Source organism: Astatotilapia calliptera, chromosome 18, assembly GCF_964374335.1.
Source record: "Astatotilapia calliptera chromosome 18, fAstCal68.1, whole genome shotgun sequence".
Classification (NCBI taxonomy): domain Eukaryota; kingdom Metazoa; phylum Chordata; class Actinopteri; order Cichliformes; family Cichlidae; genus Astatotilapia; species Astatotilapia calliptera.
In genome coordinates, this window is record NC_137439.1 from 12059881 (window position 1) to 12087807 (window position 27927).

General features: G+C 38.3%; 1 protein-coding gene across 1 annotated transcript in view; it reads right to left on the bottom strand.

Moving 5' to 3' along the window:
• Window positions 1–4461: 4461 nt before the first annotated feature.
• col11a1b (collagen, type XI, alpha 1b) overlaps window positions 4462–27927 on the bottom strand; it is an 80161-nt gene continuing 56695 nt past the window's right edge. Inside the window, exons 43-67 of the mRNA XM_026148756.2 lie at window positions 27779–27886; window positions 26627–26680; window positions 26079–26132; window positions 22248–22355; window positions 18914–18967; window positions 18090–18143; window positions 17901–17954; window positions 17582–17635; window positions 16326–16433; window positions 16091–16144; window positions 15763–15816; window positions 15339–15392; window positions 13189–13242; window positions 10422–10529; window positions 10243–10296; window positions 9917–9970; window positions 9236–9343; window positions 8923–8976; window positions 8800–8835; window positions 8660–8713; window positions 8026–8281; window positions 7771–7883; window positions 7437–7505; window positions 6823–7056; window positions 4462–5687 (exon numbers count right to left, since the gene is read on the bottom strand). Of these exons, the coding sequence (XP_026004541.1) occupies window positions 5541–5687; window positions 6823–7056; window positions 7437–7505; window positions 7771–7883; window positions 8026–8281; window positions 8660–8713; window positions 8800–8835; window positions 8923–8976; window positions 9236–9343; window positions 9917–9970; window positions 10243–10296; window positions 10422–10529; window positions 13189–13242; window positions 15339–15392; window positions 15763–15816; window positions 16091–16144; window positions 16326–16433; window positions 17582–17635; window positions 17901–17954; window positions 18090–18143; window positions 18914–18967; window positions 22248–22355; window positions 26079–26132; window positions 26627–26680; window positions 27779–27886 (2151 nt within the window). The 3' untranslated portion in view covers window positions 4462–5540. The remainder of the gene's footprint in view (window positions 5688–6822; window positions 7057–7436; window positions 7506–7770; window positions 7884–8025; window positions 8282–8659; window positions 8714–8799; window positions 8836–8922; window positions 8977–9235; window positions 9344–9916; window positions 9971–10242; window positions 10297–10421; window positions 10530–13188; window positions 13243–15338; window positions 15393–15762; window positions 15817–16090; window positions 16145–16325; window positions 16434–17581; window positions 17636–17900; window positions 17955–18089; window positions 18144–18913; window positions 18968–22247; window positions 22356–26078; window positions 26133–26626; window positions 26681–27778; window positions 27887–27927) is intronic.

The following is a 27927-nucleotide window of genomic DNA, read 5'->3' on the forward strand; positions in this document are numbered from 1 at the left end:
GCAACAAGCGCATGTCCTTGACAGCAGGAGTCACCTTCAACCTTCTAAGAAGACTTCAAGTTTTGCATGCCAACTGGTGTTTCCTCCTTTTTAAGGAATATAGACAGTTTGAAAGAGACACAAGGTCTCAAATGCAAATTTATGCCAGTACCAAGTTATCTTATGCTAGAAGTGTTGAGACACACTTTTGGTTTCACAAAAGGATGCGGTGATTGGCTTTACAGTTTTTTTTTCCTGGGTGCTCCAGTAAATACTGATGTAAGAGCGGCCACTATAAACTGCAGATGTGAGGAGTAGGGGAGTCTCCAGGCCCTTTTCAGATCACCAGTCAGCAGGAGGTTGGAATGAGTTGATGGGTTGGGCAATGAAGCACAGTATTGTTGGAGTGTTTCCTAGTCAAACTGTTTGAACAGGGAATACTCAAGTGTCTCTGACAGGAGAAATAGACAGAAGTTTCTTGGCACACTTGAACAAAGGGGTTTTGTAAGTCCTGACCTGCATTTCTGATGAGTTTCTCTCCAGCATTAACAGTGGCTGCTGCTTACTTTGTGGCTCAATTCAGTTCAAATTGCTTTTGACATTTGATGAGCCCAGGGTATCTTTTTCACTTCAAATAGACTTTCAGAATTGTCTCAGAGTATATACAGAAGTAGGAGGGGGAAATCCATAGACTACTGAAAATGCTAATGCTATTACCACAGCAGATTTATTTTCTTTAGGAATTCTGCCTTTCAAGAAAATATCAACAGAGAAAACAAGCAATTATCTTGCTATAAAAGAGATACCAGTCGATACAGGCTTTTCTAGTGTTCCTGCTCCAAAAAGCTGAAAATTACACAGAGTGAGCTACTTTAAGCAAGTCAGCTTTATCTCCCTTTATTCAGTGAAGTCCACACTTGTTATTTTTTGTTTTTCCCTTTTCCTTCTAAACTTTTACACAGAGTATCTTTTTTAGTACAACTTAGTTTTTCTGCTAAAGCAGTTGGATCTTTGGTAAGGAGTTGCAGCAGGATGATATGTAGCTACTCTTGTCTGTCACTGATAGCTGTCTTCAGTGTTTATTTGTGATATTTATCAATTAAATACAGTACTTCACTAAATTGTCGTATTTATAAGATCATAATTTTATTGTCCCACATGTGAAAATCACCAGTATCATTAAATCATTTAATGGAGAGAAATCAACTCGTCCTGTAACTAACCTAATACTTAGACAGCTGTCTTCTAGCTAGAGTAGTTTCAGATGTATAGATGATCTTAGATGATTTCTTGAAATAGTATCAAACTCATTAATTAAAGTAAGTGATTTTAAGTGATTCTGGATTTAAACATTCAGTATTTTAGGAAATGAAAGTGTTGGGGAAAACTAAATCTATACACTAGAATAAACTACTTGTATTGAATTACTGAAGCACACTAAGGTTACCATCACTGCTGTATACTGTGTTAGTAAATATACCAGCAACAATAATAAGTGTGTTGATGTGGCTCAGAGTGTACTCTTTTGTTTTTTGCATCTGTGTCTGTTGGAGCTGTTCACTCTCTTTTTAAACCAGACAATTAAGGTGAATCAGAGATTCTGACTTGTCAATTGCCTCAAATGTGACTGCGTGTCTCACTGTGTTAGTCCTCAGACAGAGCAGAATTTTTCTTGTCCTCAGGCTTAATTCATGCTGTGATAAGGTCCAGCTGTTCATGACCCTGGAAAGGATTAAATGGGCTGAGAGGATGTACAAGAATAGTGGGTGGAAAATTTAACACTTCCTCAGAATAGACAACACATCCCTTTCCTTTATTCACTTCCATCATTCTCCCTCTTCAAATATGACCGTAGGGCCACAGCAGCTCTGGAGTTTGGACAGAACGTTTTCAGCATGTTGACCGTTACACTGTAGGTATCCTAACAGATTGGCTGTGACTAGCTGGCTTTGGCAGGGGGATTAAGTAGCCCACATACCCCAGCAACAGCCTACAGTTTTCTGACTGGACATTTGAAGTTCACAGGAAAATATGTTTAAAAATGGAAAATAGGTGACCCTATATTGTTTTTTAAAAAATGTGAAATGATTAGCTAAGTGAAATTGTCAGGAAAACAAACTTGGTGATGACTCATCACCATATGCGCTTCCACTTGCCATTCAGATTTGAGAAGTACACAGAAAGCTCTGTAAACAGATTTGATGATTCACACAGCAGAACGAAAACAGGCCTCTAAAAAGTGTTGTAGCTTTTCTGTATGGTTAAAAACAATACTTTGAAAACAATATTGTGGGACAGAAGTTTGTGTACTAAGAAAAAATAAGTGGATTTTAGATTCTTTATTCTCCACATGACTGATTAAAGAGTAAAATCTCAACGAGCTGATCAACTAAGTATTTTTTCCTAACCCTAACTCCTTTCACCTTTCTTCTTTTCATACTTTTGTCTCTGAGAATGAACTTGGAATGAAGCAGTCAAGACGTGACTGAAGTGCAGAAATTACTGCCACTTTTTACAAGGTCCCTTCATTTTCACACGCTCAAAGGTAATTGGAAAAACGACTGATAAGTAGCTTCAGTTCCAGGTGTAGCTGGTTCCCTCACTATTTCATGAAAAATTACAGAGGCGAATGGTTCTGAGTTGATTTCAATTGTTGCATTTGGTAGCTGTTCATTAGACTTCTCAATATGAGGTTCAGAAAGGTGACAATGCGAGGGAAGAAGGCTGTGATTAGGCGGACCCCCTCCCCCCAATGATTTTACAGAGAGAAATTTTAGAAATAGCTACGTCAACAATACATGGTGGAGTTCATAGCATATTTTCTGTTCAATCAAATGCTGCAGTACAGGACAGATGGGAACTGGCAGAAAACAGTGAAAGCAATCAAAGAGGAAAAGAAAGACAAGGAAAAGAAATGAAATGGCAAACCCCACTGACTCTAACCCAGTTGAGTATATATTTTTTTTCCTTACTGAAGATAAAGTTGAAGGCAGAAATGTCTACAAACAAGCAGTAATTGAAGGCAGCTGCTGTAAGGGCCTGGCAAAGCTTCTTAAAAGAAGAAACTCAGCATTTGGCAATATTCATCAGTCCCAGACTTCAGGCTGTCACTGACTACAAAGGAATTTTAATCACACTTAAAAATAAAAATGTCTTTTGTCAGTGTGTCCAATTACTTTAGAGGGAAAAATGGCTGACATGGCTTGCATATACTTTAGCAGAAGCAACATTTAGACGCCGTTTAAATAAATAGGGACATGTGTTGTGCCAAAGTCTGTCATAAAGTGAATAATAATAATAATAATAAAAAACAGCCCAATGAAAACAATTGGAATCACAAATGAGATCATTCTGTTTTTGCCTCTTTACTGTGCTGTAACTTCACAACCTTAACCTGCACCGCTTTTAGTAACAAACCCTTCCACTTGGGAAGCTGCACAACATACCACATTTGTGTTGTTGTTCCTGTTTTCTGTGAGATAGGAAGTCATATTTGGTCTGTCACATTGGTTTTGTGAAACGTATTCAATGGTTTAGGTGCTTCATTATCATAAATGTAATCTGTTCTTTCATACTCACCACTGCTAAAATGACAAACTCCCTGGGAAGAAAAGATAATTATCGCCAATTTGCATTTGTTGTAGACACTTTAGCAGCACGCAGTCCTCAGCTATTATTATGTCTACATTATGCGGGTTGTGCTGTAAATTGCAGCCTTGTGATCTCTGTGAGCGTTTTATTTTACAGTAAAAATAAGAAATTGAAATATCAAACTCTCAAAACATATCTGCTGCCCGTTTTAAGAGGTTAAAGGTTTGACTCAGCATGTTGTTGGACAAAACATGTAGCTTTGGTCGTAGATGTGCTTTCTCTTTTTCCCGTTTTTTGATAATGCATGTTGTTTTTTTAGGTAAGTATTGTAACGTTTTGGTGTTTAACATTTCCTCAGTATTTACTATAGATGCCAGTGGTACAGTTAGGAAACTACTGTCATTCAATGTTGACAAGATCTCCGATTTTATGCACTGCAAAATCGTGGATTTTAGCAACACACACTGGTTGGATTAATTAATAAATTCATTTTTCTATAAATGACGTTTTATCTGTAAGTGGATCCAAATGATTGCAACATGAATTTGGCAAAGCACCAGACATTTATTTCAGTTGTACATAGGTTGTAAACATACTGCTATTACACAGGTTTCAAAGCGGTTCTGAAGTCTTTGCTATCATAGCTTTAAGCTAACGATGTGGAGAGGCAAACAGATCTTGATCAAAGTCAAATCTGAGTCAGAGAGAAAAGCTGGAAGAGATCACAGCGCCTGGGCTCGGCAGAATCAATCACATGAACCCAAACTCTTGGAACCACTAATCCTCACTAATCTTAAATTATAATGGCCAAGTTAAGGTAGTATGTAGAAGGCAGCGCAGAATCACAACAAGATCGCTACTTATTTCTTCACCCAAATAGCAACACAGACATTTTTGAGAATCCAGTTTTAATATTTTTAAATGAACAATTCAAGGCACATGAAAACATTTTGTCCATTGTTACAAAGAAAACATGAACAAGGCTTTTCTTGGAATTATTTCTTCGTAAAAGTTAGAAACCACAATCAAGTATTCAAACTTGATTATAAACAAGGCTGAAGAGCCAAATGTGTCCACATTTGTAACAGAGGCATCTAACGGAATAAATTCTGTCTTAAAGAATAAGCCATTTTTTGTAATATTTATATTCACGTTTAATTGTTTTTAATGGCTTGGTTTCCAAACTGAGTTTTAATAAACAAAAAAAATAAAAAATGGTGTTTGTGTTGGGTGTTCCAGTTTCTTTTTAATCACATAAAAGTTCCGAAAGTTGTGTTATTTACAAAAAGATTACGTCATACTTACAAATTGCTCTTGTCAAATATAAAATAAAAAATAATTCTCATCAGATTTGTTCTTAACAGACATTAAATAGGTTTTATTCTAATGCTGTTTACCAAATATTTATTGAAAATTTCAGAGGCGGGGCACATGCAGGTTTTTAGAGTGGATTCATAAAGGAACAGTATTGTACAAATAATAATAATAATAATTACAGTTTAATCAAAAAAAAATTTGTAGCACCTTGAGTGTTTTGTGATTCTGCACAAAAGCACATCTGTGGTTGTATTCAGAGCAGCACCGGGAGCATCGAGAGAGGGAGGCGTGGTTGTAGGGGAAGGACGAGGGAGGATTGGGCTTAGGGGGAGTGGAGCCTCTCTCTGCTGCTGTAAGTGTGCCACCGTCCACCATGGCATCAAATGTCCTTTTCCTGATGTCATTCCCATTAGTAAGTTAAAGTCATGTGATTCTGGCCCTACAAGGGCGAGGAGCAGTTTCCCCTGGTCAGCGCTTTCATGACAGGGCCTGGGGGACTCTTCTTCTCCTTGTTGGAGTGGATCTTCTTGGCAACAAAAGAAAAGACAGGCTTTCGCTTCGCGGGGAGAGAAGATGAAGGTTGTCAGATCTCAGCATGTGGGTGTTAATATATACCCTCTGACCCTGTCCTTCAGCGGGGAGCAGGGGTGTGTCTAGCCAAGGAAACACACAGGTCCGACCTCAAAGCCAAACCTCTGGTTGGATTTCCCAAAGTCATTCAGCATGACGTCAATGATGGGCAACTGGTCGATGCGGGGAGTGTTGATCTCCAACACCGTCTTTGAATAGCCCTGCTTCGCCTACAAACACAAAAGGGCGCACAGGGAGGCAGATATTTTGTTAAGGTGGTTCAAGTAAAGTAAACTAACCATGTTAACCCAATTTCCTTCATGGTCAACCTTCAGGATCAATAAAGTTTTATTGAATTGAATTGAATGTTAGCGCAAGGTACTAAATAATATAACATTATTTAAAATATAGATGGTTTTGGCACACGATACTCCTGAAACAACTGACTGATTAAATAACAAACAACAAATAATAATTTCATAGCTAATTAGTCTATTAGTCAAACATTGCGAAAAAACAAACAAAAAAAAACAACCAACATCAACAAACTAGTCTTCAAGCTACCTGATAAAAACCTTATTAAATTAATGCAACTCCAAAATAGTGGAAAAAATATAGTTTAAATTGTAATAGCTAACACATTACATGTAATATTACAAAAATTCGTACCCACGTACTGAATTCTATAATTATAGTATCGATTACATCCAGTGAAACCTAAAGTGACATTTGCCTTTTAGTCTAATACATATTTATACAGTGCTTACCAAATTTAACCCAATGTAAGGTTTATGTCCCAAATTAACAATATCAGTAATTACAGAAATCAATTTTTATGCTTACGTTTTGATCAAGATGCCGAGTTAAAGTTTATTAATCTGTTTTGGTGGTTGAAAGTTATGCTATAAAAACGGTACGCTGTGAACTCTCTGATCTTTAGTTTTTGACAGATTTGTAAAATAGTTGTGTTTTTCTGTTTCTGTGACAGTGGTCTAATAAATTTGTTAATCAATGTATGCTGTAGCCTCTGACACTCCGTAGACCTCCTATACACACAGCAAAATGTGTTTCACTAAGAATTAATTCATTGGATCCAGTTAAACTGATCACCATTTTGAAACAGGCTCTCGTTTTAGTTAAAGATCAGTGCTAACTGATCCAGTTATAGCATGTATCTACTTTTAAATGCCCTCATTGAGTCTATTAACCTTGCACTTGATCTCACTCTTACTCTATTCTCTCCAGGATAAAAATTACTTAAGATTTCTCTACAGTAGTCTACATATTTGTGAGGATTAATAGGATTTCATGGGATTTAGAAAAAAAGTTTAATTACAAACTGAAAGTTAGAAAATTAGTGTTTACCGAGCAGCCGTCCATCAGCGGCCTGATGAAGGGATTATTGTCATAAGACATTTCCTCGTCGTTGGAGCCCAGGAAGCGCAGTGCCTTGTCATAGCTGTCAGCATCTATATCGTGCCAGGCCACAGACTGATGGCAAATGTAGGTGAAGTTCTGCCGAGCTGAGGAGCTTAGCAGCTTCAGGAAGGTCATCTGCACTGGGTTGATGGCGTTGTCTGCTGCATCAACGTAGCTTAACTGGGGAAACATGGAGAGAATGAAAAAATCTGAGAGAGGGAGAAAGGATGTGGTAAAAGTTGGAAAGAAGAAATATAATTATGGTAATGAGAGATGGAGTGAGGTGAGTGAAGCTGAAAAATAGTATGAGACAGGAATGAAAAAATGAAGTAACAGGAAACAAGTGGAGGAACAAAAGGAAATTGAGGAAAGGTAAAATGCAAAGCATATGAGAGGGAGATGTATAACAGGGGAAGAAAGGAGAGATGTTGGTGGGAAAGAGTAACTGTTAGCAAGACAATATGATAGAGGAGCAAAATTGAAAAACTTATCTGAAAAGGATGTGAATGTCTACTGGGAGGTAATAGAAAAGAAAATAAGAGCTGTGCGGGTTGACTCACGATTTTGCCACGCTTAAATTCACTGAACCATGAACCTGGAGACTCCTTAGGCCAGTTAGATATTCTAGCCTGCAATAAATATCACACATTAATTAAATGAATTACCAAACTAGTAAAGTGCTAGTATTGCCACTGCTGTAAACAGACATTTAACATATAACTGCAAATAGCACTAATCTTTGTCAATACCCTACTGAACAGGGCTATGTAATTATAATGTGTTATTATTATGATTATTATTATTAGAATAAAGCAGATCAATTGTTGATTGACTGCGAGAAAAGGATAATATGTTGGCTTCAACTGTATATAATCAGGTGTCAATGTCACTTGCCCCTGTGGATTTCTTGTCTGGGTAGATGCAGGTTTCTCCACCTGCTGTGAAGTTACAGAACACTTTGATGGTGTCTCCTATACAGCCCTGGTTTGGATCAATCCAGTATTCACCTAAGAGAGAAACAGGGACATACATAAGGAGGTGGTATGATGAACAGCTTGAAAAAGACTGCTTAACTATGTAGAAATACACATTTTTTTCTACTATAAGTCACTTATAATATATAACTAAATGTTAAAATCTCAATTTTACCATCTGGGAAATCAGGCTGGCTAAGATGCAGGTCATTGCAGGTCCTGGCTGGGTTATCTTGGGTGCCCATTGGGAACTTCATGCGCTCAATGTCCTGTTTGAGGTTGTTGAGAGATCCAAAAACATCCTCCATTCCCTCCACGCCATCAACGCCGTAGTCTGCCAGTGGCTCATCTTCCTGCATCTCAGCTTGCCTTCTGGTCTTTCGGGAAGACTGCTGGATAGGCAGGGGCTGGATGACATCAGCAGGTGGACCCTGCAGCACAGAGGTTAAAGGTCAAGTGGAATTTTTGTAAACTACACTTTTCTGTCTAACAGTACAAAAGTCTAAAAAGTTCACAAATCACAAGGTGAAGAAATGACCTGTGGGCAACTGTTCAAAACCAAAGTACTTCATTCACAATAATAATTACAATTAAGGAGCCGGAACCATGCCATCATGTTTTATTTAGAAATTACCACAGTAATTAATAGACTAGAAAAATATTTGCTGATTAATCCCCATGATTTACTAAACCAGCAACTCACTAATTTTAGTTTGTGAAAAACTGTTTAGTAACAGTCTTTATTGTTAATGTAATGTAATGTTAATGAGCATTATGTACAATGTATAATTTAATGACAATAAACTCACAGGTGGTCCGGGTGGCCCAATCAATCCAGGGTCTCCCTTCTGACCAGTTGAACCCTGAAAACAAAAGTCATCATTGATTTATTTTATTTAAAGGAAGCCTCTTCTTTTAAAAACAATGCAGAAGAAAGATTACAACTTACAGTTGATCCTTTTGCGCCCTTTTGTCCTTGAGGGCCCTGAAGGGAATTAAGGCAATATTAACAGGTGAACAACACTGAATCAAAGATGGAAAACATGTTTGTTCGGCAAGATTTGTAACTTACAGAAATTCCAGGAGGACCAGGAGGGCCAAGAGGACCCGATTGACCATTAATGCCCTGAAAATTTAAAATAAATGATGTCAATCAACATGCAGTGAATAGATGTGTAAAATAAGATATGAAGTCGTATCTATTCAACTCAAAATGTCTTGCAGTAAAGGCAGTGACAGATAACCCATTTTCATTATTGATTATTTGCAACAAAGTGGCAGTACAAGAATAATTATTAGAACACAAACAAACTGATGTTCAGTGTAACTTAACAGGCTTCACATTTACTGTATAAGCTAATATAATGACTCTATGGGATACTTACAGACTCTCCCTTGCCACCTGCAGTTCCCTGGGGTCCAGGAAGACCTCTGTCTCCCTTCTCTCCAGGTTCACCAGGAGGTCCAATTAGACCAATTAGACCTGGGTGACCCTAGAGCCAGAAGAAGAAGCCAAATCAAAATATATTAAAGGGGCACGAAATCAATTCAAAAAGAAGATATTTTTACTAATTATGTTACATCATTTTCATATCGGCAATATTTTAATGTTTGTACATTTACGACCAACAAGAAAAGTAAATATGCTAATTCATATGTGAGTTTGTTCACAATGACTGGCAAGATGGCCTTAACGCTGTCTTATTTCTGCATATAAATAATTAGTGTGTTTATTGCAGTCATCATATTTAACAATGGTGGTCTGTCTCAGCACCTGCTGGTGAGCAATGTTATGACCATCTGCTTCTGACTACTGCATGCTGGCATTAAACCAATGACCATTACGAAGATGATATTATTGGGCTTATACATATTCATTCACTGCATTAAATCACTGTGTGAAAGACTCCTCACAAATCAGAGCCTTTCTTCTTCTCACTGGGAGTGTGAACAAAGAGACAGGCCGAGATATTTGCTTACTTCGGGAGCTTCAGATAAGGTGCATAAGCAGACACAAGAAATATAAAATAAAGCAATTTGAGATTAGCATCGTAATAATGTCTTGCCTTCTCTCCCTTGTATCCAGAGTCACCTTTCATACCAGGAAGTCCAGGTGGTCCCTGTGGAGAGAGAATCAGGTTGTCAAGTCTAACTGTCAGTGTGAAATGAATTCACACTGTCTTACAATGACAGCCGACACTGGTCTCTGCATTTGTGTTTACTATTCAGTATCTTCTTTGCAGAGCTACAAAACTAACGATCACACCAAAAACTTTATTGTGTCATAACAATCCTGTTGAAAATGGCTGATTTATAAATATTATGACTAGAAAGCAGTTCATATTCCAGATATTAAAGTATTATATGGGGGCGGTGCAAGGAAATGTCTTACAATAGGACCAGGAGGGCCATCTTGACCGGAAGCACCAGAGAGTCCTTGCTCACCCTGAAAATAAGAAAAAATAGTATTTTTTATAATTAAATAAAACAATTATTAGGAGATTTGCCAGTAATACTTGCTTATAAAATGTATAATGGTGCAGAAAATGTGATTATCAAAGATCCACTCACAACAGGGCCAGGGATTCCACGAAGACCCTCAGCACCAGACTTTCCAGGGGGACCTTGGGGTCCCACAGGTCCAGTTTTCCCAACAGGTCCTTCTGCTCCAGCTTCTCCCTGTAAAACAAAGTAACATCAGTCCTTATCATCATCTTCATAAGTCATTCACGAGTAGTGTACCGTTTGAAAAGCAAACTTCTGGAGCACTGTAACAAAAAATAATTTCCCCCAGGGATCAATAAAGTATTCTGATTCTGATTCTGATTCTGTAGGCAAAAAAAAGAAAGAAAAAGAAAACAAACAAATCCATGTTAACTGTATTTAACTTTCTCATCAAATGTATAAAACAGATGGTCTTTGGATATTATGCACACTTATATACAGCCATGGGTAGCAGATCCAAACAAAACAAGAACCCACATATTTATTCTGGCAATTGTCAAAACTTTGCAGGGACCTTTGCTTTGCAATACAGGCAATAGGCTATATCATACCGTTCACGGTAATACCGGTGTAATGTTGGGCAACGATAGGAAAATGAAATATCGCGATAGAATATGGGTAAAACACGCATGCGCAGTGCCTTTGTTTACATACGCGCATGGCGGCGACGCAGAATGAGAAGGGCGAAAGCGGATCGTTGAATGAAACGGATGAACCAGAATTGGTTTGTAAAAATGCTGCAACTTCAGTGGTGTGGAACTGGTTTAGCTTTCATCCGTCAGATACACAACAAAGCACTATTTTTGGTAGAGCATGCTAGCAGGTCGTCGTTATTACCGTGTTTTTTGGAAAATACGGCACACTTAAAATCAATCCTTTGATTTTTCTGAAAATCGACAGTGCCCCTTATAATCCCATGTGCCTTATGTATGAATTCTGGTTGTGTCTACTGACCTCGAAACGATTTTATGTGGTACACGGCGCTTGAAAATCTGTCAAATGTTTCAGTATGTCTTTGCTAAGCTACGAAGCCACACCGCTTGATGGATCGTCGGAGCATTACGGCTATGGTAGACAGGTGCCTCGCGGAGTGATACGTACTGTGCTTCAACATAATATTACCGTATTGTGTGTATAACCTCTTTTTAAGTTTTGTGGATTTTATACATGGTTATGCTGAGGATATGTCGGCCAATTTCCACTGGAAATGCCTTTTCGTTAAACTGTCAACAAGGAATTTGCATTTGCACTGTTAATTTTTTATATAACTTTAATGCACTTAAAAAAGCTGCTTGTTAAAGTGAAAATACATTGATGTTTTGTTTTTTTGCACTAATAAAGTTGAGAAGTTGTAAAGTATTTTGTCTAGTGTCAATTATATCGTCAGTTATATCGTTATCGCAACTTTTCAAAAGTATATTGTGATAAATATTTTTGGTCATATCGCCCTGCTCTAACAGGCAAAATCCTGTGGTACCAACACTATATGACCTCTGTCCAACTTGATAATTAAACTAATCCTGTATCTCAAAGTCATACATTTCGATATTCTGAATGTTCTCTGCTGCAAAAGCTTAGAGTGGAGGGATTTGAGGATTTGCGACGTCAAAACAGACCAAATGTTACCAGGTCACATCTGCTGTCTCTGAGCAGGAACGACAGGTTTTTATGTATTGAAGTTCCAGAGATGTCATATTGACTAGGATGATAGGAGGAGCGGATTAGATTGTTCTGACAACTAATTAGGCCTGGATTTGACACTCAAGGATCACCACGCAGGCTTTGGCTTGTCTCCGTCAAATCAAGTGTAATCCTTTACCTCAGTGTGGATAGAATGTGCACTTTGTCCATATGTCCGTCTGTGAGTGTGTGCGTGTGTTGAAAATAAGTCAGAGATGGAGACTGACAAAAATACAAAAGAAGTGATATTTGTCATGTTTTCTGTTTGTGCAATTCTTTAAACCGTGTGATTTGTGTACAAAAAAACCCCAACACAATTTAAAACTTTCAATGATTTTTAAACTCTTTCAATCATTATCTTTGATTGTGCAGAAAATTGTGTACTTTAACAAAACAATCAAATCTGTTGACAGTCTCAGAAATAAGTTGTTGCTATTAATTTGTCTATTTGTGTGCAATTCAGCTGAAGAAAATGTTAGAGCAAAAGCTTTGAATGGATGTAGCTTGTTCTTTCCAGAATTTCTAGACATTTCTTTTTGCTGGAAAACATTTTTGCAAATATTTTAAAAATTTGGCATTTTATTTCAACATGCAAAGAAAGACATTAAGGAGTTGTGACAATCTTGTTGGCTCACAGTTGCTTATGACACATCCAGCAGTTTTGGAGCAGCCTTATTACTCATGTGGAGTCCTTTTTTTACTAGCAAATCCCTTGGCTGTTTTTGGTCTCTGCCAAATTCTGACTGAAATATCTTACTCTTTAAATGGTCCACTATGTTCAGTAGCTATTCAGTAGATTTGTCTATCTGCCATGTGGTCGTGAACAATGGATTTTTTTTAGCCTTTTTTAGTGAAATCAACTGAAATCATGCTAACATTTTGACATATTAACATAATCAAATTACTGTACTCAAAAAAGTTGAAAATCACTATATAAGCTGAAGGTGAAGATTAAGATGACAAATCTTTGTTCATCAGTAAGAGAAATAGCTTTCATACTTCATAGGATCAACACGTTTATTATATTCATAAGTTAGGTTAAATGCTGTAATATAGTTATAATTACCCAAACTTTTAAAAAAATTAAACAGTATATATTAACACCGTTCAAAACACGATTATAATTTACAAAATCCTACTTTCTCTAACTTACCTTAGATCCCTTTTCTCCTTGTCTGCCTGCCTGACCTGCTGGTCCAGCGGGTCCCTGGGAAAAACAAAGTTTAAACAATATGAGGATTTTGTAAGCACATACTTGGAAAACAAATCATTGTAAAACCTGCTAAAAAGCACACACCAACTGACTTTGTCCCTAAAAGTAAAATGATCCAACATTTGCAAAACACACAGCAGTTTCATATACATACTAATTATTTATCTGAAGCATGCTCTGACCTTGAGTTACGCAGTACCAGGCAACATCATTGCAAGAAAATTGTCCTACATTCCAAACATACTGAGATAAAAATGCATCAGCATTTTCACCAAACAGCCTCTGGTCAAAACCTTGTAAGTGGGCTGACATTTGCCATTACAACCCATAATCAAATAGACCAAACAAAAGCCACCAGTCCTCAATGTAGGTTACAAGCACTGGCAACTGCGTATGTGCATTAGTGAATGTGTGTCTGACTGTGTGGATGCGGCCATGTGTGTGTGTGCACCCGTGCGTATGTGTGCTAATGTAGGCAAGCAGCCACATGCATCATTGAGCACCGAACCTGAGTCAATTTCGAGGAGATATTGGGCAAGAAACTAACGCAGAATTACCTTGGAGAAGGATGAAAAATCATATCGCTAAGTCTATTAATATGGACATGCAACTGGGGTCTAATTTGTTCTCCAGCCTCTGCCACCACCAAACTACCCCTTTGAATACAAATTCTCTGGATAAAAAATGTTTACCAGGCCAACGTTTTTAAAATGCACGCGCATCCATTTTATCCCAAGACACAGAATCGCATCTAAAACATCCAAACTACTGCGCCTGATGCCTAACGAATAACATTTCTAGCAGTAAAGCACCACCACCACAGGTAGATATAGTTTTTGGAACCCTCAATCTCAGATAATGCTGCAATATCTATCCAGTGATCACTTTTCTGTCCAAGAACCCACAGGGCTGTACAATATCTCCACACAAGCCCTTTGTTGCTGATAGGACTGAGAAATGAATGTGTTTAAGCCATATCAGAGCTTTTTAATCACAATTCCTGCAGTCAAAATACTGCTCAAAAAAAAAGAGTACAGAAAAATGGCACTGAGATATGTTTCTCCCCTGTGACAATATCAGACTGCTCATTTTAAAGCAAAAGTTATTCCTCGAGGTCCTTAGCTGTAGATATAAATATACTTTTTTCTGCCACTAATCTGTGCCAGTGGTGATGCTGGCATTCAATTAGTCCTGACTTGGTGCCTTTTTCAGAACCACCTAACAAATATTATGTAACATTACTATGAAACACTCTGGAAATTTCCATAAAAGCAAGTGCTATCTCCTAATCATTGGTATATTTTGTCCTACAGCCCATCTCGTAGGCACTGAGGTCAGTTGTTACAGCTTTGAGGGAGTCAATTTTGTGGTGCCACAATATTTTTATGCCAAATCCTCTATCATATGAGTTTTGGCGTTTTTTCTGTATCATTATAGGGTCTGTACCTTACAATATAAAGTACCTTGTGATTTGGTGCTTTATAAATAAAATTGAATTGGAAATGTGTGGAATCGGTGCTTGATTGGGCATATTCACTGGCACCACACTGCTGGCAAAAAACCAAACAAAAAACCCCAAAGAACTTGAAATATGAAAGTGTCCTTCTCTCTTGTCACACTGTGGCAGCTTTTAATATGGTACATTAACAACATGCTTTATTGATAATTGTAAAACATTATTACCGTAATTGAAAGGCATCATAAAAAAAGCAGCCCAAGTGAAATGAAATAATCTCAGCTGAATTCTGGTGTGAATGAAAGGGTGCAGAGTGCCTGAAATTATAGTGACAAGTTCATTTACTGACATTAGCAGCAGCAGCAGTCCTACTCTTTCACTCTTGCTGCCAGTCAAATTCACAATACGCCAATACTGTCCTGCAGTATGACTGCTCATGGAAATTACTGGTTACTCTAGGATTTAACTAACGGAACAAATTTCCTGTGAAACCATGGATCAATTAAAGACCCGAGTATGTGATCATAAATATGTATCACCGTGCCGTGGATAGTAAAGTAGCACTAAGCATGTTAAGAATGCTGTGCCTCGAATCAAAGTATCATCGCATGCATCATTTTTGAAATGTACTCACCCTTTTGCCAGGAGGTCCTGGTACTCCAGCTTCACCAGATGGACCTGGAGGGCCCTAAAGTAGAATAGACAGAACACTTAACTCCACTTCATAAAAATGGAGGGTGATGTTACATAATGAGATATCTCTACATCTGTAAAAAGAGATACCCAGTTTTAAAGGATGGATATGAAACAGTTTTTTGGTCTCTTTTACACTCACTTCACTGTGTTATTACTAGAGCTTCCTCATTGTAAACTGTATATATTACAGCAGAAGTAAATTGAAATTGTTTGTAATAGACACTATTAGAAATTTTATCTTCATTTTTCCATTACTGTTATTTTTAATGTTAAACTCTAAGAAAGACTGCGACTAACTAATGAAAGAGTAAATCCTGCTCCGTTCTCTCACATTTACAGTAATATGATAATGTTGGACTTACTGGCTGCCCAGCCTCTCCATCATCTCCTCTGTCTCCAGGCAAACCATCCAGACCCTAAACAAAATACACAAATGAGGCAGACAAAACACCATTAATCAATTATAGTCCTGAGACACAATATTATAATATCAAAAAGAATTTTCACAGATAAAAAGAAAAGGTAAAGTTATAATACTGAAAAACTGATCATATTTTCTTTGTTTTCGAGTTAACTGACAATCATTAAAATCCACTAACTCATAGCCATAATTATTATGATGCATATACATCAAATTCTGTGATACTGCAAACATGAAGCCACTGATTGAGGGATAAATGCAGCACTTACAGCAGCACCAGGCTCACCAGGGGGGCCAGGGTCTCCTGGGAAGCCGACAGGACCCTGCAGACACATCGAGGCATTGAAAAAAGTGAGCTTGCTTCACATATTTGACATTGTGTCAACAACAGCTGTGGCAGAAGAAAGCTCGACTGAGAAATATGACACAATGACGCTGTCGCTGGCAGCTCTAATAGTGCATCAGTCATGGATGCGTGTATGTGTTTTTGTGCAGCTGACATACAGGGTTACCCTTGGGACCATCATCTCCAGGGGGTCCACGTGCACCGGCGGGTCCAGCAGCTCCTGGGGGCCCAGTTTCTCCCTTCTCACCCGTCTCTCCTTTCGGGCCCTAAGGAAATATAAATCAATGTCTTGTCACCATGAAGACCACATAAGAGCCATCCATACTACTTTGACAATAGGATACTAAATATGGAACAAGTCAAACATGTTATTAAAGCTGTCACTCCAACTACCATCAAAACTTTCACAAAACTGCCCAGAAGAGGAGAAAACTGAAAAAAAGCCCAACTGACTGAACTTTGAGCATCTATTTCAAATGAAAATTTCTATTTTATCCAGCAGATGATAAAGCAAATTAGTCCAGCATAGTGTCTGACTGTAGTAATAGCAATCTTTAAGCATTGGCTATGACTCAGAGCAGCAGTTGAAGCATAATTACAAGCCCAGAATCATTAACTGGTCCACTAGAGCTGAGCAATGCTGGAGCAAATGCCAGCATGGCATCTTTAAAGTTGACCTCATTGTGACGTGCAGCGCTGGAGTCTATCTGTCACTGTACACAGAAGCGAGGCAGCAACCGGATACGTCAATACATCCTGACAGACTCAAGGTGAGGTGTCCCTTGCTTTACAGAAGCAGTGGCTTAGTCTGGATTGATGGCAAAGCTCTGATCTAAGATGTTCGGGATGACTACTGTGAAAACTTTTCCTTTTTTATACCGTAAGAAAGGAAAGCTGAGACCTTGTTTGCGGGCGAACACAAGGTGCTGCATCATAGAACACATTTTATGCATATTATGTAAATGAAATCGCCATAAAAATGTAATCAACAAATGTCATACTTTTGTCACAGAACATAAGATATTCAGAATTTTACCCTTATTGCAGCCTAGCATGTGATGGTAGATGAATGACACAATCAAGGGTGGAGCGTAGCAAATACGGCTGAGCTAATTATCTGCTTAAAAGCCCTCAGGTTGCTAGCATATCTACACATTGAACTAGATTAATCAGAGGTAAAAAATACTTAGAGGGACCGTAGAACAGCTGACAGCTGAAGTGTCATCTAATTACACAACTTAATTAGCTGTGCTAAGCAATATTTATAGGTTGATTGTTAAAACAGTCCCAGTTGCACAAGAACGCAGAGTGCTAGACTGTGTGGCAATCTCTGTTTAGATGTGTATAAGTAGTCAGTTCTCATGGCTTTGATGTTAAAAACGCTGTCTAGATTGAAACAAGAAAGAGCACTTACTCCGATACCAGGCTCCCCAGGTGGTCCTGGGTTGCCAGCCTCGCCGGTTTCTCCCTGTGATGTCACAGTGATATGTGAATTAGTTTGTGAAAAGTTTATTATCACACTGACATCAAACAGTCCAGCTTTATCAGCTAATTAGCGTATCAACTGACAACTCAGTGTTTTTTCAGTTTGTGTTTTAATAGCAGTGTCCTTGAGAAGTGGAAAGAGAAACGGCAAATATAACGAACATAATTTCAGGCAAAACTTACCAAAGAAAAAGATAGAATTTTATTTCTAGGAGCTGAAAAAGATATGAGCAATATTTGGTTCTTACCTTTTCACCCACACCTCCCATTGTACCAATACTCCCAGGAGGACCTTGTGCACCCTGCAGATAAATCACAGAGACAGCAGTGAGTACAAGAATCTTATGAAAAGAAATTGTTTAACAAGCTGTAATTTTTAAAAAAGCTAACTGTAACTGAAGCCTAATGGAGGACAAAGAAAACAAATATCAACTTACACTGGCTCCACCGGAACCCTGAGGACCTCTGGGGCCAGGAGGACCAGGTGGACCCTGTCAAAAGGCGAGGAGAGAGCGTATGTCCTTTATTAGGTAAACTTGGGGCATACGACTGCTGTTCAAACCTTTTGTTGGTGAGAGGCAACCAATCAGAAGAAAGAAAGAGTGTCCCAAGAGAAGGGAATTAAAACGCGTTGTTTCAAAAAGAGTATGAAGTGAGAGGCAGCACTGAGGTAAAAGCTACTCTCGGAGAATTAACATAAAAAATATGGAGTTCAAAATAAGGATAAACGGCCCCCTTCAGCGATCACTTCTTCACTCTAACACATTGTTTTCTTCTTTTATAGGATGTAACTTTAATAATAGCATTGTCATAGCTGCTGTCTTACTTGCAGATGCAGTAGCAACAACATCAACAGACATGTCAGACCCACTGTTGTAGTTTACCACATTTTTTATTGTGCCTTGTCAGTGTCAGACACAGACAGGGAGAGAAAAAACTAAGCTGCTCTGCATCTGTGTTTATCGTGTGTAAGTGCTGGTGTGAGATTAAAACAGCCCTTCATGCAAAAGCTTGTTTGTTCTGACTGTTAAAAGAGTGAACAAATAATACATGATAAAACAAGATGCAAAACACAGTGCACAGAAACAGACCACACGCAAATTTAAATATTTGGAATGCTTATGTTCGGTTCTTTTACATATGCTATGCAGCTGGTGGAGCCGCCAGACTCAGCTCCAAGCCAGAACTTCTAAACAATCAGCACAATTTCTCACTTCACTGGCTTATTCGTGAAAACAATACGAAAGAGAGCTGCACTCACCATTGGTCCGACGTCTCCATTCTCTCCCTTCTCACCAGGAGGGCCGGGCAAACCCTGGAAAGCAGACAAATTTTTCAAAACTCAGAGAAAAGGTCATGCGAGGCAGCACTCGAGACAAAACTGCACATTCGAAAATCCACTAACGTAAAGACACATACAATTTTGCTGCTCATTAACAGGTACTTTCAGATGATGTGTATTGAATAGTGGGGTTGTAGTGTGCAACGCAATGGAGAATGCATTAATACAAGCAGAACCCCAGCGAGTAAACACACAATTAGTCAAAAAGGACACCTATTGTAATTAAAGGGTATTGGAGGCTTGGGTATAATCAGCCTGTGTAAATTGCAGGGTGGAAACGCCATCCATCTACGTCCACAGGAAAGTGGAAACAAAGGGGACAGCCGAGGCGATGCGTATTATCCAGCTCTGGGATTCAATCATGCTTGACTGAAACAGTATGAATACACCTTGGGAAGGAGGATCTTTAACAGAAATGAAGAAGCTCTCACTTGCTGTTGTAGCTTATTGTGTATTGGCATAATTATGGATATTATGTGTTGTGTTGGTTTAACTCCGGTGATGGAGCATGCATAATCATAAGGTGGGTGGAAAGCAGCGGTAATGATAAGTTACTCTAAAATGAAAATGACATGCATATCGATCACTGCAAAAACATACGTGTAGTTTCAGTCCATTTTGTTGATTTACTGTACCTTTGTAATGACAGGAAAGGCTTATTTATTACAGAGCGTGACTGGGATTTAGACATGGTAATAAAGCACAAGAGTTGTACAAATGGGAAAATAAATCAAGCATCAAACAATTCCATGTCTAATGCTTTGAAGTGACAGGCGTCGATCAATATCGGACTTTCAGGCTTGTTTCTAAACTGTATATTTGAACTGATATCAAAATAGGTGCCCGGATTGAATTAACAAGCATCATTCAAACACATGTAATCAATAAATATTTACTTATGACTGCCATTTCCTTTTATTTTCCACACTAGCCCTGAGCTATGAGCACACTCTGGTATAATCAAATCTGATATTTACTCTCCTCTATGTTCCCATCTTAACCTCTTAATCTGAAGATTTCTTGCGCTCAGTGAGGACTCCAATATTCCACGGCAAACATGGCCCCAAATGATGGAGGGCTTTCAGACTGGAGCCATTCATTCCCCATAGTCAAAAATCATTAATGCTACAGATAATTGCATTGAAGAGCTGAGCTCGCAGCAGCTGCTGCCATCTATTGAAGGGCAGCTTAGCCAAACATAATTAAAAGAGTTGAGATCGAGTGCATTATGCCCAATTAAAAGCCAATTGCACTTAATAACAACGTTATCTGGCCCTATTGACCAGCAGGGTTTTGCTCTAATTTCATCCTCGGTGAGTCCTTGGATAATTGACTTTGAGATATTCTAAAGTGTGCCGTTTCTTTATTCTTTGCCACCAAAGCAAGTTCCCAAAACTTCGGTTCACTGGGTTAAATGAGCGAACGCTTGACCCCTTCGCTCTTCCTTTGACTCTGTGGAGTTCTGAGTAAGGGAGGACTGAATAGAGCAGTGCAACAGTAACATGAACACTCTTGATCTTACAAACTCTCAGTTATGTATGGGAAAAACTTCTTCACTTTTAAGTTTACTTGTTATGGTCAAATGTAATTAGGGCTCTTTTGCCTCAGCGACAAACAGCTTTGGCTTCATCTACAGCTACAACACTAACAAGAACAAGTTTTTTTTTTAAAAAGAATTTAATGCACAACAACCAATAGTGAAGGATTACTATATCCTTGATTACTATACTATTTCATATTTGTATGATGTTTTATAGGTGACATGCTGATATTTTTACCTGCTATTTTGCTATAAGGGCTTATAACCGTGGTGCTATTTGTGAGACTTGCTGTTGGTAATTTAATAAATAAGAAGTGCATGCTTGGAGACGAATGCCTTCAAAATGATCAGGTTTGTTATGTTTTTCTCGCGATGTTTAGTTATAACTAGCTTGATGGTTCCCTTGAAGTTTTCCACTAAGAAGATAAGGTAACCTTAATGCTAACCTTCTGAATAAACCAAATTAGCCTAAACTAAACTATCCACATGTGCAATATCCAAATAAATTGAGCTAACATTAATCACTTCTGATCATATCAAACCAAATAATGGTGCTATTTGTTGGTTGTGCTTTAAATTTAAAATAGAAGTAGACATAGGTAAACGTGCATGGAGGTGGAACCAAAAATGAAGGTTACTTATTGACAAAAGCCCTAAAATATTACTGTCATGTATAAGTATATTTAATATGCCAGTCCAGTTTTATAAAGCAATTTTCAGACACACCAGTAATTTGTAAGGTCACTTGTTATATATGCAAAACAAGAAGTGTGTCAATTCAAACTCATTTTACATTGTGAGCCACATTTTGGCTACTTTCATCTTAAGCGGGCCAGACCAGTGACACTACATAATAAAAGTTCTGGTAGTTCATTGTTCACTGTGTCCCATAATTATAAAATATAAAGTTTACAGTCAATAAGTGAAAATTGTCTTTTTTTCTCTATGAACCCACTGCAAAAAACATCCATACTGTCCAATTAGCTGGACTGGTGTGTTTGCTGGGCTGCATCTGTCCCCGGGCCTTATGTTTAACCCCCTGGTCTAAGTCCTACAACACCCCTGACATTCTCATTGAAAGCAAATTGCTGTCCTTTTTTTCTGAATCTTCTAAGGACCAAATATTTTATCTTTACTGTAATATGCCCATTAAAAAAACATCTGCAAAAGATAAATGGATTTACCGTACATTGATTTAAATACTTGGTCAAATACCACAGCAGCTGGTCTCTTACTTAGACCTGAGAGTACTAGAGGGGAGCGGTTTACTGCATGATAATAATGTAGCCTGAGTGGAAAAACCAATGGCAGTCTCTCCTCCACCACTAATGTTGCGGCAAAATGCCAAATGCAAAAATGTTCACAATGGTGATGGATTTTTTAGCACAGTCTATACTAAGAAAAGTCCTTGAAGGGGAAAAAGCATTATTTGCCCAGGAGCAATACAAAGTGCTATTAGGAGTCAAGGCTGCATTAATAAATTATGCTTTGTTTTGATGTAATGTAAATGATGTAAGGAGAGATGAAATGTTGTCGGTTTTAGGGGTGTGGAAGAAGTCATTCTGCTCTGGATGGCTTTGACAAGGGAAAGAAATGAACATACCTATGAGGCACTGTTCAACGTGACCTGGTTGCCATGCGTTTAGAGAACGAGAGTTAGACAGTCAAAATATAGATATAAAAGTTTCAGATTTCCTCAGATTTTGGGAATACCTGCAGTCCAATGGGTCCGGGTAAACCTGGGAATCCTCTTGGTCCTTCATCTCCTTTCTGGCCAAACATACCCTGCTGTCCTCTCGGTCCAGCTTCACCATCACTGCCCTGTTAGAGGTTAAAGTGCAAGACATGCAAACACCTTTACTCTCACTCCCACTGACCAAGTGCAATTCTACAATCATTAACTGGGATTTTTTTCTCATTCTTCTAATCAATTTCATGGTTACAGAGTATATCCAAGCTCAGACGGGAGATGGTGGGTCGATACGCACATTCAATCACAGATTAGGATGGACAGTTACAGTACTTGAATGGTTTTTTGAAGGACATTTTACTGCAGTTTTATCAATCCATCAATGCTGAGAACCAACATATTGTTCCCCAGGGTTCTTGGAGTGATTAGAATGCACCCATGACAGGTCAACGGTCTATCTCACTTCACTCACAGACTATTTAAAATGCACAGTCAACCAACATGTGGAAGTTTGATTGTTTGGTTTTTCAGAGGACTGTGTGAGGAGGAAAATTAAACTTGCGACAGGAATGGACCAGAGAGAGACAACAGTTCTAAACACTGATACATTGTGCTGCTCGTCTACCAGGGGAGCAGCCATCCTACCAAAGCTTCTCATCAGGGAATGCAGGATGGAGTACAGTATAGCCAAAGGGTTATGGTAAACAGCGTATGTGAAAGATGCTGACTTCATCTCTGAAGCCAGAGGTGCACAGAGCTACGGAGGATGGAAATAAGAGACTGTGGGGAAAGAGTGAAGTGCTGACAGACTGGGAGTTTTCAGTTCAAACGCATGTCAGCACTTGAAAGTGCTTGAGGAGCTCTTACTGAGCCCTGGGACATGTAGGACGCTTCAGGCTATGGTACTGAATGCAGAACAGTTTAGAAGGAAATATTAGGTGATTACAAGGAGGTGGACTAAAGTTAAAGTGACTTCAAGAAAAAAAAAAGTCACAAATCTAACTGTTTGAACATCTCCTTGGGGAGACTAGAAAAGAATTGTGTCTCTATGTCGAGTGCTTGACCTCAACTGCTACATAATTTGTTATTCATTGTAACACTGCATGCACAGCCTGCAACCTCCGTATATGTGTTGGCACCATCCGTGCCCTTGAATCAGAGCAATAGAGGCTTTTGCTGGAAGAAACTATCCGGACCTGCCAAAACAGATAGAAAACGCAATAACAGCTCACCATCTAAGTATGAAGCTTACTTCTTGTGTCACGTGAAAACAGTCCAACACTGGTGAATTTCTTATGTCAATTCATCATAAGCAATGAAACAAATGGCAATTTTTGGGTACAATTGTACTTAATACAAGTATAAAAACAAGTATAAACCTTTACTGAATACTATATTATGTTGAAACTCTCCACTTTTCCTTCCAGTTAAACAGAAAAACTGGGCTGTAAAAATAAAAAAGGTCTGCAGAGACACTTTAAGTACTGTCCATCTTTTACCTTGGATTGACCTTCATCTAGTCTTAATTAATTAGTATATAAATAAAGTTTTATTTGAAGTGTAATTTATGAAAAGAAATGCAAAAGCTAACTATGAACTGTAACAGTATGTTTAGCATAACTTACATACTGCTCTCTGCTCTCTGAATTAAAGATCTCAGTCAGAAACAACTTGAAATTTTCAGTTCACACTGAAGTCCTAATTAGAAAAATGCTTTGGTAGGACTTTAATCAGCACAAGTCGGTGCATAATTACGTGCTCTAAAACTGCTAGCTGAGAGCATTTATATTTTTAAGACTCCGTACTAATTTTTGCATGGATCTGTTTAAATGTAAAAAGTGTAGCTGGTGCAATTGAATGAGATATGATTCAGCATAGTTACTTGTGGTTGTGCTTAGATCTGCAGGCACCAAACGCATGCTCGGGGAGGTGTAATTTATGACATACCTGAAATGGATCTCGCAAAATTTATGTTTAGATTGTTCATGAAATAAATCTAAGTGGCTCTTGTGGGGTTTTTGTTTTCCTTACATTATGTTAGAAATAAGCTTTTTCATATCTTAAAAATGTGTTGTCCTCTCAAAAGTGACATTTCCAAGATTGCTCTTGTCAACTTCATTTTTTTGTCTTCTTATAAGCCGCTGCTAAACAAGAGCACATTTGTAGGACAGGATGTTCACCACATCCTGATGAAGATCAATACTGCTTTGCCATAGACTGTTTCATTACGAATGCTTGACCTCAGTTGCATCTTGAAGACAACAGCACCAGTGACTGAGCTGCTGTAAATCTTGTTAAGCCTTAGCAGAGAAGGAAATTGGATCGTTCATTTTGCCAGCATACACAAGCATTTTTCCAGGATTGAAAAGTGGGGTACATAGTGTAGCAACAAGTGATAACAGCATTCAGACATGCAATAATAAAAACAGAGCAGACGATGTTAAAACTACACAGCACGAGTCAGGACTCAGTTATGAAGATATGAATACACATGAGCAGACTGACTCACCAGGACAAACAACTGTTAAATAATTTGTTATGCAGCTCGGGAGCACTACCTGCTCACGGCAATCCGTCTCACTAGGTCTATTCTAGCCCCCACAGAGCCCTGCAGATGCTGGATTTGTGCTAGAATGGTTGTTAAGGCCTGATAATTTACAGCAATGAGCTGTTAGTTGCCCTCGGGCCATCAGCTATTGTAGAAACAGGACTTTCCCTGTTGTGTTAATGAGATGGAAGAGTAGAGGATGTTCTGCACCGTACAAGGCAGTATTCTCAGCTAGGTCTGGTGCCATAGAACTCAATATAAGGAAATGACTGGTGCACTGACTGGCACATTATTGCTGTGTGCAAGCCTGTTTTGTAAACGCAAGGTCACAAGCGTAATGCTTTGCATGAGTTTCCAGGATAACAAATACCAAATTTGTAATTGCATTTTAATTGATGGGGGATAAAAGCTGTCTTTTGTGAAAAAGTCTTTTTGGTACCCCGATTCTAATACAGGACTAAAAGTTGTAATTAAAAGGAAATTTGTGCAGCATTACAATGATAAAAGGATGGGGAATATTAAAATGAACAGGGACTGCAGCCAAAGGTTTTTGGACTGCAGAGGCAAGAGTAAAAAAAATAATAGTGGTTGCATAATATGGCCCTGACCTGCCTGAACAGTTGTTAATTTCTGTCCATCTGGGAAATGAAATATTGTTTATTAAACCAAGGGTCTCCAAGCAAGCACAATTATGACTCAAGTGTCCAGTTTTTAAATATATCTAAACACTTAAACAACCCATTTAACTGATTATCATACAATCGGCAAAAAATGGTTAAGCAAAAACCTGCATAGAGTAACTTTTGCTCATATCAGAGTGTTGCTGATGATGAATCAATAAAAAGGTGTCGTCCTTCAAAACGAGACACGATTCAATGGCACGTCATTATTGGACTGCAGGTCTGGAGATAACAAGTTTCAGCCGGCAGCCTTTTGGTCTTATTACACCCTCCCTGTCTTCATGGGGGCTTGTTTTGAAAAAAAATGTTTTTAAAATCTGATTTCCCATTTCACCGTTCTTACCCAGAAGCCAGTATGGTAATGAAGAGATGACATTAAGAAGACAGCACTTACTTCTGTAGGCATCACAAATGATGGTAAGAAAGTCTTTAAAAATTCACGAAAGGTGAAATAAAGGTTGGAAAGTTTTGTGAAAACAGAAAGCAATATTCGGAGTGGATTTTAGTACAGTATAAATGGGTATTCGTGTAACTTTTAATGTTTTAGGATTACATTCTTATCGGTGTATGAAAATACTTCAGAGAATAAACTTTGACATTAGATGGTCAGAGGATGAGATACTCACAGCTGGACCAGGAGCTCCAACTACACCCTGGAGACCAGTTGGGCCTGGTGGACCCTACAAACAGGAGGAAGCTGATTATTAAGATGTACATGATAGACACGCCATCTGAATCGAGCAATGAAATATAGGGCAGTTGCCTGCTAAACCTGATCTCCATCACACACTGTCTACCTGGAATAATGACATTTGAAAAATCTAATTCAATCTGGAATGTATTTGACGTGATGCGTGTGAGGACAAACAAAAGTCAACTGAAAAAATACAAGCGTTTAAGATGAGGACAGAACACGCTGCAATTCTTATTACAAACTAAGTAACCATTTTGTAAACATAGCAGCACTTCAGCTAGTATTTTATATGCTGCAGACTTTTTAGGGCAAAATAAGAAACATTTTCTAGCAATCTATTCCTTTTGTTCTACTCAATTCAGTGGTGAAATCAGCATCTTTGGTTATTTAACATGAATTGTAATAAAACTCACTGATTTGAATGAATCTGTGACATAAAACTTCATTAAAAGGGAGCGAGAGGGAAAGAAAAAGACTCACAAGTTCACCCTTGTCTCCTTTACTTCCTTTCTGTCCAGGTCCACCAACTTCTCCCTGCAGTGTAACAAGCACATACAGACAAAGCAGAGCTCAAATCTCTCTCCTCCATGTTTAGTCAAAGTCTAATATCTTAAAGTGTCACCTTTACCATGATTAGGCAGTAAATATTTCTCAAGAGAATCTAATTTGATTGGCCCACAAAGACCTTGGGTGAGTGTTTGTAATTAATTGATTGGCTCCCTGTCTAACCCCATTGGCTCTATGATTGACAAAATGCTGTGGCAGAAGACGTGACTGGGATTGAAGAGGGTGTCATGGTTACAAATGTAAAAATGCAAATTTCTGGTTCAGTGTATCAAGTGTGGATGTGGGATTTGCTGGCCTCAGGGTACACAGGATGTGTAAACAACTGGCTATTTCAGTACATGGATTTGTTTGTCTATTTGCATTTAAGAAGATTTCTAAAGCCGTTAGTGTGTGCTTATTTTGTTTACTTAATGTAAGATTCTATCGGGAGTAATTGCTGTCATAACAAGCTTGTGGTTAAGTATAGTTAAAAAAAATAAATAAATGAATAAATATAGTCCTGTGAACAGATTTAATAGCTTGTAGCACCTTTAGCAGGAATAACTTCAAATATTCATTTTCTGTATGACTTTATCAGTCTCTCACATTGTTTTGGAGGAACTGTGTCTCTGTTTTCTTTACAAACTTGCTTCAGTTCACTGATTTTTGTGAGCATTCATTTATGCACAGTTTTCTTAAGGTTACATTTCAGGCTGAGGTCTGGACTTTGACTGTGCCACTGTAACAATTTGATTTTTTCCCTTTTTCAGCCATTCTGTGGAGATTTTCTGCTGTGCTTGGCATCATTGCCCTGCTGCATGACCCACTTTTGGCCAAGTTTTAGCTGTCGGACAGCTGGCCTCACATTGATACAAGAATACTTTAGAATAAAGAGGAGTTCATAGTTGAAGCTGACAGCTCTCTTTGAGGTTATAAAATGATAGTTTTTTTTTTCATTTCTTTGTTTTTATCTTTAACCAAGAACTTAAAAGCTTTTGTTTTTAACAAACAAAACATTATAACTCCCTGTAGCAAATATAAAGATCAATCAACTCTAGGTTTTAAGGTATTAAAACTTTGCTCCACCTTGTCACCATCTTCACCAGGAGGACCCTGTGGACCAGCTGGACCAGGAAGACCAATAGGACCTTGAATGCCATCACGGCCAGCAGGACCCATGGGACCTTTCTCTCCCTAAAACATAATTTGCACAATATTGTAAAATCTTGATATAT